At 36.2% G+C, this 13,126-nt stretch overlaps 2 protein-coding genes across 3 annotated transcripts in view; one reads left to right on the top strand and one right to left on the bottom strand.

Annotated features, from left to right (window-relative positions):
- XPOT (exportin for tRNA) overlaps nt 1-13,126 on the top strand; it is a 148,566-nt gene that overhangs the window by 32,937 nt on the left and 102,503 nt on the right. The gene's annotated exons all lie outside the window — the stretch shown is intronic.
- Nucleotides 1-13,126, bottom strand: part of C11H12orf56 (chromosome 11 C12orf56 homolog) — an 83,488-nt gene that overhangs the window by 3,537 nt on the left and 66,825 nt on the right. Inside the window, 3 exon segments of the mRNA XM_057557530.1 lie at nt 2,622-2,696; nt 3,319-3,393; nt 5,494-5,617. Coding sequence (XP_057413513.1) covers nt 2,622-2,696; nt 3,319-3,393; nt 5,494-5,617 — 274 coding nt within the window.

The raw sequence follows: 13,126 nt of genomic DNA, 5'->3' as shown, positions 1-13,126 counted from the left end.
GTTTACCAATTGCCCCCCTACAAGCAGGATCAGAACTAGTACTGACTGTCAAAGGAGTTTGGCTCCGAAGTGGAAGGAGAGCATTGGAAGTATAAATTTAGGCTCCTGTAAAAAAAACAGAAAGGAAAACTAGTGCTCTTTCAGGCTCTAATAAGCAGGTCATTCTGGATGCCCCTTAAATTAGTACCAATAAATGTGGCCTTTTCTATTGATGTTGCTACAGACCATTCCTAAGTATGGCAGGTGATTTGAAGTGAGGTTTCCCCAATTCAGATCCATTTACACATATTGACTAGGTATTGTGTCGGGCAAATGCAGATTGAGGTCAGAGAGTCTGGAGCAGGGAAACAAAGCAATGGCCATATGGGGATTAAATTTTTAATTTCTTTAGCATCTTGCTCTGACCAAGTAAGAGAATCAGCCAGCACTGACTGGGATGGTGTATTCAATGATCCCAACAGGTTCCTTGCTTGCAAATTTCTCTCAAATCGTCTGTTTCTATCCAAACTCTTTAGAAACGGGTTAATACCAAAGCTTTAAACAGTGTTAGTGGTCCTTTTGCCATCTTTCATCCTGACATGCTTTATGGTCACAGTCTGGGCTCATAATCAACTCAGTTCCTTTGGTGAACCAACCCTAGAGGTTGATAAGGAAACTTTCCTGTTGCTTGTAGTTTTTAGGACCTCGTCTGGAACCACTGCACAGAAAAAGTAAGAGTTTTGCATCTTGCACATAAGAGCTTCTGGGCTGGGAATGACTGTAACTTTACAACACTCTGAAGTGGGCCTGAGATTGTGCTGCTAAAGGAGCCAAGTTCTTGGGTTCAGTCTCTGTATAAGGTAATTGGCTGTACTACTGACAAGTGTACCCTCTGCCTCCAGCCAAGTTTTTGGAAACATATGTCACAGAGATCTGGCAAGAGAATCTAGATTCCCTAGGACAGGCTCAGCATCACTCTAGAAAAATACTTCAAAGCAGAAGACCACTGATGGTCAAGAGAGGCATCTTCATATATGGAAAGAGAACATAATATCACATGTCAAATCCTCCATTAGCAATGAAAATTTAGTTTGGGTTACTACCTTTTGAAAAGATTTCCATTTAAATCTATGTTGATTGAATAGACAAATACATGAATAAATAGAGGGAAAGTAAGTTTGGGGACATGAAAAGAGATTAGGGGATAAAGCCTTTATTAGAATTAATTCAGCAGATATTTTATTTAGCATCTATTATGTGCCTAGCACAACAGACATAGCTCCTACCCTTACAGCACCTGGAGTCTGTTTGGGGAGAAAGACATTGTATCAATCATGATAGACTAAGTTATGCTGTGGTAACAAATCTCACAAAACGTCAGTGCTTTGCTTAATACAACAAAGGTTTATTATTTGCTCACGCTGTATGTCCCTTAAGGGTCAGTAGGGGGTTCTGCTCATTGTAGTCACTCAGGACCATATGGAGTGTTGCCAGTCACCATGCCAGAAGGAAAAAAGAAGGCAGGGAAGCATGCACTGGCTCCTAAACCTTTGTGCAAGAAGTGACATAGGTTACTTCTGCTCACATTCCATTGGCCAAAGCAAAAACAGAGAGCCACCTAATTTCAAGTGGGGAGGAATGTACGCTCCTACTATGTGCCTGGAAGGAGAGAGAGCCAGAATATGTGTGGACACTAATGGCTACCACAAGAAAGAACCAAATAATAACACAAACACATGTGACTGCAACAGTGACAAGTCCTATGAAGAAAAGGAAGAAGATGCCATGCTGTGATTGTGTGCCCATAATGGGGGAATCTTACCTAGTCAGAGGTGAGAGAATCATCCCCCCCACCCTGCACCAGGAAGGGGCACTGAGGCCTGAAGGACAAGTAGGAGTTAACTAGGTGGAAAAGGGAGGGGAAAGCGTTTGAGGAGGGCAGACAGAGGGAATGGTAAAGATCCTGTGACGGAGTTGGGGGTGTTGGGGGTGAGCAGTGGGTATGAGACCGACATGGAAGAGTGAGGCATCTCATGAGGGTGTAGGGTCATAATATGTACAGCCTTGTCGGCCATATTAAGAAGTTTAGTCTTTATTTGTTAATATCTTTCTTTATTACGAGAGATTTAAAGCAAGGGATGACATAATCAGATTTTTATTTTGAATAGGTTCCTCTGACTGTAGTCCGGTGGGAGGATAGGACAGACCATGTAGATGCAATTAGAGTGTCAAGGAGAGAGATGGTGATATTACAGACCAGGATGGCGGCTGCCAGGACAGAGTGGCCAGAGTATTAAAAGTGTTTTATTCATACTTGCCAACTCACACTCAGTGTTTAAGATAAATGTTCATTTTTTTCACTTAATTATACAGCCAGTATATTAATATTCTGTTTTCTGCATATATCTTAGGGCTTTTCATTAAATAAAGATCACATTTAAGATGTCATTTCAGTACCTTAAACATTCAGGCCCCAAATATAAAAACATTTTATTTTGGTTAATAAAATCATCAAATTTACATTTTCTTCTGTTTTATAAACTTGACTACTTACAGAGAAATTTTGTTTTATTAATTAAGCACAAGAGCATCTGTTTCATTAGCCTTGAGTGGTAGTTTTGTTTTTGCTTCTAGGTACTTACTATGGGAGGACGACTTTGTAGAAAGGACATCATCCAGCTAATAGCAAACTTTGATGACCCCAATCCAAGATTTCCCTAAAAGATTCAAGGAAATAAACAAGTTATATTCATGAAGTTCAAGTTGTAAAAAGATACCTAAAAAGATATTCATTCTCAAATACATTTTATCCTGATTAATCAAATCTTTAAAATCAGTATTTAGGAAATAAGCTAGATGAACACTTAAGAGCAAAAGCAGTACTATCATTTAAATCAACCGATTTTGGAGATTATCTCTAATACAAACATTTTTAAGGTATATTATTTTTTTTAATTAATTAATTAATTAATTTTTGGCTGTACTGGGTCTTCGTTTCTGTGTGAGGGCTTTCTCTAGTTGTGGCGAGCAGGGTCCACTCTTCATCGCGGTGCGCGGGCCTCTCACTATCGCGGCCTCTCTTGTTGCGGGGCACAGGCTCCAGACGCGCAGGCTCAGTAGCTGTGGCTCACGGGCCCAGTTGCTCCGCGGCATGTGGGATCCTCCCAGACCAGGGCTCGAACCCGTGTCCCCTGCATTGGCAGGCGGACTCTCAACCACTGCACCACCAGGGAAGCCCTTTAAGGTATATTATTAATCATATAATATATATATCGTGTGATAGTCATGACATATATAATAATCACACAATATAGTATGTAAAATAAAAACGTATTGTACCTGCTGAAAGTCAAGAAGTATCTCATATAAAAGTGCTGTAGCTGCATCTGTATATTCCAGGATAAGCTTCTGTAACTAGAATTTTAAATAGTAATCAATGCAATATCATTGGCAGAGTCAGAAAATGATCATTTCTCCTGGTTCTCTTTAAGTATTTATAAAAGAATTTATGATCAACAGAAAATATTAGTGTGGTTAATTTTCTTGTTCTGTTTGATTCAGTCATTCTCAAAAAAGTGGCTCTCATAAAATGAGTGCACATTTAATAATGGCTAAGAAAGTGGGTCAGGGAAAGAAGATACAAGGTCCTACAGAATACTAACACAAAAAAAATTGCACACTTGATTTGCAAAATCATTCAGATCAGCAACCCTGCTTCCTTTCAAGAATGTAGAAATATGCTCCCCAGAATTAAAGTGGGAGATTCTCCGGGGAATTTAGTCTTATGTCCAACTTGAAGGATAACTCCTTCTGTGGTATGGGTAAATATAGGGTTAGAGACATTCTGTTGCTGTTGTTCTCAAGAAATCCAAACAGTTGGTGAAGCTGTCTTCTAGCCCATAGGCCACTTGGTGCGTGAGAAAGAACTGTGTCTGTAGGCATGCTACAGGCCAACACATTTTCCCTGACAGTATTCTTTGCAAGGAAGAGCTCTATTTTGAAATCTCCCACTCTTTTAGACCTTGGAACCAGAATTTATATGATTTGCTCATGGCTTCACTAATAGCCCAGGTGCAAAAGATCAGCAGATCCAAAAACAGGAAATTCAGACCTATCTATACTGCCCACTAAATATTTTCATATGGAAATATCAAAGGCAAATCAAATAAACTAATCCAAAACCAAGCTCATTATTTCCCCTTTAAACCTACTCTTCTTGTTGTAATTCTTATCTGTCACCCAGGCCAGAATCTAGAAGTCATCTAATCTTAACTCTTTTTATTTTCCCATCAACTTATCAACTCAGTTTCCTAAAAATTTCTGGAATGTTTCCTCTTCACAACTACTATCCCTTTTTTTCATTTATTTATTCAACAAACATGCATCAGACACTGTACTAGTTGGAGTACTGTGCTGTACTAATGGAGAGTAACAAGAGACATGGTTCCTGCCCTCATGGAATATACAGTCTAGTGGGGAACAGACATCAGTCTAATAATCACATAAATTGCATAGTTACAAACTGAGACAAGGGCTATGAAAGAAAACCACAGGAAGGTAGGAGAGCTCTAAAAATGAAGCCTAGTTTTGTTTAGGGGTCAAGGAAGGCTTCCTTCTGGCCCATAACATCCCTCACCTGGACTATAGCACTAGCTTCTTAACACCTCTGCCTGTCAGTCTTGCTTCCATCCTCCTCTTTCATCCCTAATTCCCTCACTCCACTGTTGATATTGGTATCATAGATGCCCTGTATACAGTCTGCTATAACACATTGATGTTATATTTGACTAACATCTGTCTATCCAACTCGACTCTAAACTAATGAGGGCAGAGATTGTGTCTATTTTGCTTCTCGTTTGGACCCCACTGCCTAGCACACTGTTTAGCTCATAACAGATGCTCAATAAATATTTATTGAATGAATGAGTGAATTTAAGAGTTTTCTAAAACATAACTCTGATTGTATGTTCAAGAACTATGAAATCATGTCCCATCCTTTAAAGAAATTCTGTGTTGGCCTACTCAAAATAAACGAATAATAGCCTGATTTATGCTCTCAGAATAAGTGCATTATAGGCACTTTGATATCTCTAATGTTTTAGTAAAACTTTAGAAAAATAAGCAACTCTAAGTTTGCACTACTTAGATAGGTAAGGAAATGGTAAACTAAGGCAAGAACGTTAATCCTAAAATCTCTAAGACAGTGCTTTTTTACCCATTAGACCCTTGCTGTGGAATTATATATGTAAATATTTTATATAGAGACAAATATAAACAGAAGTATCTAATGTATAAAGAATACTAATTATTTTTCTTAGTATGCATACTTTAAAACATATAAAATGGACATAATAGTAATATTGACAGAATAGCTATCTAAATTTTGAGATTAATAACAACATATTTACTCTTTGATTTAATTATCTTTCTATACTCTACGATGTCATGGTCCACATAGAAGAACCCAGGACCCCTATATATTGTAGTTAGTCTATTCCAAAATTCTCATCTCACCTCAGCATCAAAGGACATCTCAACCAAAGCTGAATCAGCCACCAACTGGATGTCAAACACAGGACAAGATTTTGGAATCTGAGGCTCGCTAATTAAAATTACCAAGAGGTTAAATAGTGTTCCCCTGAAAAAAAAATAAAGACAATTAATGAGAAAAGTTAAAAAAAAAATAACAGTGACACTAAGTTTGCAGAAACTGTAATTATACTTACAAGTATGAAGCATTGCAGACCATTCTTTTTTTTTAATTGAGGTACATTTGATTTACAATATTATATTTGTTTCAGGTATACAATATAGTGATTCAAAAATTTTATAGATTATACTCCATTTATAGTTATTATAAAATATTGGCTGTATTCCGCATTTTGTACAATATATCCTTATAGCTTATTTATTTTATACGTAGTAGTTTGCCCTCTTAATTCCCTATGTCTGTCTTGCCCCTTCCCCCTTCCCTCTCCCCACTGGTAGCACTAGTTTGTTCTCTATATCTGTGAGCCTGTTTCTTTTTTGTCAGATTCATTAGTTTTATTTTTTAGATTCCACATATAAGTGATATCATACAATGTTTGTCTTTCACTGTTTGACTTATTTCACTAAGCGTAACACCCTACACATCCATTCATGTTGTTGCAAATGGCAAAATTTTATTCTTTTTTAGAGCTGAGTACTATTCCATTGTGTGTGTGTGTGTGTGTGTGTGTGTGTGTATATATATATATATACACACACATATACACATATATATATACACACACACTACATCTTCTTTATCCATTCATCTGTTAATGGAAACTAAGGTTGCATCCATATTTTGGCAATTATAAATAATGCTGCTATGAACATTGGAGTGCATGTATCTTTTCGAATTAGTGTTTCTCATTTTCTTTAGATATATACCCAGGAGTGGAATTGCTGGATCTTATGGTAGTTCTATTTTTAATTTTTTGAGAAACCTCCATACTGTCTTCCATAGTGGCTGCACCAATTTACATTGCCACCAACAGTGTACAAGAGTTCCCTTTTTTCCACATCCTCACCAACATTTGTATTTGTGGTCTTTTTGATGATAGCCATTCTGGCAGATGTGAGGTGCTATCTCCATGTGGTTTTGATTTGCATTTCTCTGATGACTAGTGATGTCGAGCATCTTTTCATGTGCCTGTTTGCCATCTGTATGTCTTCTTCGAATAAATGTCTTTTCAGGTCTTCTGCCCATTTTTTAATCGGGTTGTTTGGGGGGTTTTTTGCATTGAGTTGTATGAGTTGTTATATATTTTGGATATTAATCTTTTATCAGCCATATCATTTGCAAATATTTTCTCCCATTCAGTAGGTTGTCTTTTCGTCTTGTCAATGGTTTCCTTTGCTGTGTAAAAGCTTTTAGGTTTAATTAGGCCTCATTTGTTCATTTTTGCTTTTGCTTCCTTTGCGTTAGGAGACAGATCCAAAACAGCATTGCTACAATTCATGTCAAAGAGTGTTCTGCCTATGTTTTCTTCGAGGAGTTTTATAGTTTATGGTCTTGCATTTAGGTCTCTAATCCATTTTGAGTTTATTTTTGTATATGGTATGAGAAAATGTTCTAATTTCATTCATTTATATGTAGCTGTCCAGTTTTCCCAGCACCACTTATTGAAGAGGCTGTCTTTTCTCCATTGTATATTCTTACATCCTTTGTTGTAGATTAATTGACCATAAGTGCATGGGTTTATTTCTGAGCTCTCTATTCTGTTCCATTGATCTATGTGTCTGTTTTCGTGCCAGTACCATATTGTTCTGATTATTGTAGCTTTGTAGTATAGTCTGAAGTCAGGGAGCACGATACCTCTAGCTGTTTTTTCTCAAGATTGTTTTGGCTATTTGGGGTCTTTTGTGTTTTCATGCAAGTTTTTAAATTGTTTGCTCTAGTTCTGTGAAAAATGCCATTGGTATTTTGATAGGGATTGCATTGAATCTGTAGATTGCCTTGGGTAATATGGTCATTTTAACGATATTAATTCTTCCAATCCACAAACACAGTATATCTTTCCATCTGTTTGCGTCATCTTCAATTACTTTCATCAGTGTCTTACAGTTTTCTGAGGTAGGTTTTACCTCAGAAAACTATAAAGTAGGTTTACCTCCCTTAGGTAGGTTTATTCCTCAGGTAAGTTTATTCCTAGGTATTTTATCTTCTTGATGCGATTGTAAATGAGATTGTTTTGTTTTGTTTTTTATGAAGTGGTAATTCATCATGGTTTTTTAAATTGATGTATAGTTGACGTACAATATTATATAAGTTACAGGTGTATAGTATACTGATTCACAATTTTTAAAGGTTCTACTCCATTTATAGTTATTATAAAATATTGGCCATATTCCCCATGTTGTATAATATATCCTTGTAGCTTATTTTGTACATAATAGTTTGTACCTCTTAATCCCTACCCCTATATTGCCCCTCCCAGGATTGTTTTCTTAATTTCTCTTTCTGATAGTTCATTGTTAGTGTATAGAAATGCAACAGATTTCTGTGTATTAATTTTGAATCCTGCAACTTTACCAGATTCATTGATGAGCTCTAGTAGTTTTTAGTGGAGATTGCAGATCATTCTTGACTGAACTTTTGTATCCCTAGACATGCAGACAAATGTCTAGTGATAAAACATTTAAGTGAAAATATAATTTCTTGGTCTTTTGGTTCAGAGAAAATATAGTTCTAGAAGTTCACTTAGCTTGGAAAGCTTAGGGAATCTGGATTTAAGGGAAATTTGAGTGATTTAAGTTATAGCAGTATTTCCCAAAGGGCTTTTTATGGATTACTAATTCCAGGCAATATTATAGTCAAAATAGGTTCTGTGGTCAAAGGAAATATGGGAAATACTTGGGTAAGCCAAGTTCACTGGATAGCTTTACTACAGGACTTCTCAGAAATTTTATATCTGTTTATCTCTGGGACAAAGAAACAGTATGAAGCATTTCTTAAAATGCTTATCTCAAATTTTTTGACTCTAGAAACCTTTTTTTAACAAAACATTTCAGAGGTTTACTGTTCCACTAAAGATCACTAGCTATTAGTGAATAAAACTAGTATTAAACTTGAAGTCTTTGGATTTCAAACAAAAATGTGGACTGTTAGTACAGTCCACTAACACACACTAATAACTCACTTAAATGTTACTATATATTTGGAAAATATATCATAGTATTTGAAAATAAAAAGGCACACACACAAAAAAATCACAATTCAAAACGTGCATCCTGAGAAGCTGGGTTAGTAACCCTATTTTCACATGTATAGTACAACCCATGTATGGTTGAAAAGGAGCTGAAGGCAGACCACTGAAAATATCAGTTGCCTAACTGAAGTCACTATCAGAGTAGCTTTGACAGATAGGAGCAATAAAAGAATTTACATATAGGACTGTATAAAAATTCTCTATAACCTTAAGCATTCCTTTCTTAATGGAATAAAGAAGAATATAAACAATCCTTGTTTAGTAATATTTGAGGCTTCCTAATCTTTTTACAATCATTTAAATCATTACCATGATTAGAAGTTTACCAAATTCTACTAGAAATATAATTCCCCTCGTTTCTCCAACTCAAAAAACAAGTCTAGTTCTCATATCTGCAAAAGAAGTTAGCTCATTGTCAGTTAGCACATCGCTCAAAAAAGCAGGATATGTCCAACAGGATATTTGCTAATGTTTTATTCAGGCTGTTTTATAAAACAGCCAGTCTATTTTCAGAAGACACTTCCAAAATCAACAAAGCACTCCATTTAGAAGCTTTTCCTGATATTATGTTGGAATTGACATTCCATTCACTGTTTTATTTAATTATAGTCCTTTATTTTCAGCAACAGCTTCATTTCAAAGTATCATATATCCTAGGCTACGGGAAGGAACTCTCAAATTCTGAGTCACTTGCTGTGGTAATACATGAATTCAACCATAAGGATACTGAAAAAAAAGAAAGGATTATGGCATATTTCAAGAATACAATGAAGTGGGTTGAACAAATAAAATTTCTACTTATGAAAAAATAAAGAGAAAAATGCTGAAATGAATAAATGCTTTTTTATTTGCTCAAATGGAATTTAATTTGAAATCTATCCCTTCTGCCAACTCAATTTAAAATCCATTAAGCCAATAATAGATAAAAGAATTTTAATCTAAAATGGTAGTTTCATCCTGACTTATTATAATAGACTTATTATAGGGTTGTCATCACACCCTTAAAAATGGTACCAACAGTTTGATACTTTCATTGTTTAGATTGTTATTATTTCTAATGTAAGAATTTTTAATGTATTAAAGTATCTTAAAATACAGACTTTGAAGGGCAAACTCATGGTCTCATAAGTCATCTTATGTTATTGTGGTAGGCAGAATTTTAATATGGCTTCCAAGATTTTCATCCCATGGTATATACACTATATGATCCCTTCCCCTAAAGTATGGTCAGGACCTGTGAATCTATTAGGCTATCACTCTTGTCATTATGTTATGTTAGATGAGAAAGGTGAAGAGATTTTGCAAATGTAATTAAGATCCCCAATTAGTTGACTTTTGAGTTAATCAAAGAGAGATTGTCCTGAGTGGGCCTGATCTAATGAGGCGAGTCCTTTAAAGAAGAGTTTAGGCCTTTCCTGAGCTCAGAGATATTCCTGCCAAGAAGCAAGCTGTCATGAGTTTTACAGCTATAAGGAAATTAATTCCACTAACAACTACCCAAATGAGCTTGGAAGAGGGCCCCAAGCCTCAGATGAGACTGCAGCCCCAGCCAACACCTTGATTGAAGCCTTATGAGACCCTGAGCAGAGGATCCAGCTAAGCTGTGCCCAAATTTCCTGATCTACAGAAACTGTGACGTAATAAGTGTATGTTGTTTGAAGCCACTAAATTTGTGGTAATTTGTTACATGGCAATAGAAGATTATTAGTTGTATTAAACATTTATGGTGGTAGTTAATGGTATAGGTAACATGATTTGACCCCTATGAATATCAAAATTGACTGAAAAGTTAGTGTTACAACCAGACTCTACTATAGCAATATAATATATATATCAAAGGACATGAAAAGAATTAGACATATCAGGAAAGAGGCTTGATGTAGTAGGGCTGATGTGGTTGAACCAAGTTAAGACAGAACAATTAAAATGCAACACTTTACAACAGAGATTAGTAAGAATGATTTTCTCCATCTTGGATAAAGAAACGTAGGGACCAAAAGGTGGACAAAAAGGGTAACATGACTTAGCAATACTTTCAGTGTGGGAGAAGATGTGAATATCATTCATAATTTTGAACCTCTGTCTTGGAGATTGGGAAAATGGCAGTACCATCAACTGCATAAAGAAGTATGCAGAGAAAATAACAGTATATTTTCCTTGTACGCTGTAAAGCAGGGGTCAAGAAACTATGGCCTGCAGTCCAAATAGCCTAGAACCTGTTTTTGTAAATAAAGCTTTATTGGAACACAGCTGTGCCCATTCCTTTGCCTATTGTCTCTGGCTGCTTTTGTGACAATGGCAGCATTAAGTAGTTTCAACAGAGACTATATGGCCTGAAAAGCCAAAAAAATTTACTATATGTCCTTTTTTTTTTTTTTTTTTTGATTTTTGGCTGCATTGGGCCTTTGTTGCTGTGTGCGGGCTTTCTCTAGTTGTGGCGAGCGGGGGCTACTCTTTTTTTTTTTTTTGAATTTTATTTTATTTATTTTTTATACAGCAGGTTCTTATTAGTTATATATTTTATACATATTAGTGTACATATGTCAATCCCAATGTCCCAATTTATTCCACAACCACCACCGCCCCCGACACTTTCCCCTTTGGTGTCCATACGTTTGTTCTCTACATCTGTGTCTCTATTTCTGCCCTGCAAACCGGTTCATCTGTACCATTTTTCTAAGTTCCACATATATGTGTTAATATACAATATTTGTTTTTCTCTTTCTGACTTACTTCACTCTGTATAACAGTCTCTAGATCCATCCACGTCTCTACAAATGACCCAATTTCGTTCCTTTTTATGGCTGAGTACTATTCCATTGTATATATGTACCACATCTTCTTTATCCATTCATCTGTCGATGGGCATTTAGCTTGCTTCCATGACCTGGCTATAAATAGTGCTGCAATGAACATTGGGGTGCATGTGTCTTTTTGAATTATGGATTTCTCTGCACATATGCCCAGTAGTGGGATTGCTGGGTCATATGGTAGTTCTATTTTTAGTTTTTTAAGGAACCTCCATACTGTTCTCCATAGTGGCTGTATCAATTTACATTCCCACCAACAGTGCAAGAGGGTTCCCTTTTCTCCACACCCTCTCCAGCATCTATTGTTTGTAGATTTTTTGATGATGGCCATTCTGACTGGTGTGAGGTGATACCTCATTGTAGTTTTGATTTGCATTTCTCTAATGATTAGTGATGTTGAGCATCCTTTCATGTGTTTGTTCGCAATCTATATATCTTCTTTGAAGAAATGTCTATTTAGGTCTTCTGCCCATTTTTTGATTGGGTTGTTTGTTTTTTTAATATTGACCCAGCAGCACTCACTGAAGAGACTGTATTTTCTCCATTGTATATCCTTGCCTCCTTTGTCATAGATTAGCTGACCATAGGTGCATGTGTTTATCTCTGGGCTTTCTATCCTGTTCCATTGATCTATATTTCTGTTTTTGTGCCAATACCCTATTGTCTTGATTACTGTAGCTTTGTAGTATAGTCTGAAGTCAGGGAGTCTGATTCCTCCAGCTCCATTTTTTTCCCTCAAGACTGCTTTGGCTATTCGGGGTCTTTTGTGTCTCCATACAAATTCTAAGATTTTTTGTTCTAGTTCCGGAAAAAATGCCATTGGTAGTTTGATAGGGATTGCATTGAATCTGTAGATTGCTTTGGGTAGTATAGTCATTTTCACAGTATTGATTCTTCCAATCCAAGAACATGATATATCTCTCCATCTGTTTGTGTCATCTTTGATTTCTTTCATCAGTGTCTTATAGTTTTCTGAGTACAGGTCTTTTACCTCCTTAGGTAGGTTTATTCCTAGGTATTTTATTCTTTCTGTTGCAATGGTGAATGGGATTGTTTCCTTAATTTCCCTTTCTGATCTTTCGTTGTTAGTGTATAGGAATGCAAGAGATTTCTGTGCATTAATTTTGTATCCTGCAACTTTACCAAATTCGTTGATTAGCTTGAGTAGTTTTCTGGTGGCATCTTTAGGATTCTCTATAGTATCATGTCATCTGCAAACAGTGACAGTTTTAGTTCTTCTTTTCCAATTTGTATTCCTTTTATTTCTTTTTCTTCTCTGATTGCCATGGCCAGGACTTCCAAAACTATGTTGAATAATAGTGGCGAGAGTGGACATCCTTGTCTTGTTCCTGATCTTAGAGGGAATGCTTTCAGTTTTTCACCATTGAGAATGATGTTTGCTGTGGGTTTGTCGTATATGGCCTTTATTATGATGAGGTAGGTTCCCTCTGTGCCCACTTTCTGGAGAGTTTTTATCATAAATGGGTGTTGAATTTTGTCAAAAGCTTTTTCTGCATCTATTGAGATGATCATATGGTTTTTATTCTTCACTTTGTTAATATGGTGTATCACATTGATTGATTTGCATATATTGAAGAA

The sequence above is a fragment of the Balaenoptera acutorostrata genome, chromosome 11, assembly GCF_949987535.1.
Source record: "Balaenoptera acutorostrata chromosome 11, mBalAcu1.1, whole genome shotgun sequence".
Classification (NCBI taxonomy): Eukaryota; Metazoa; Chordata; class Mammalia; order Artiodactyla; family Balaenopteridae; genus Balaenoptera; species Balaenoptera acutorostrata.
This window is presented reverse-complemented; position numbering and strand designations above follow the sequence as displayed.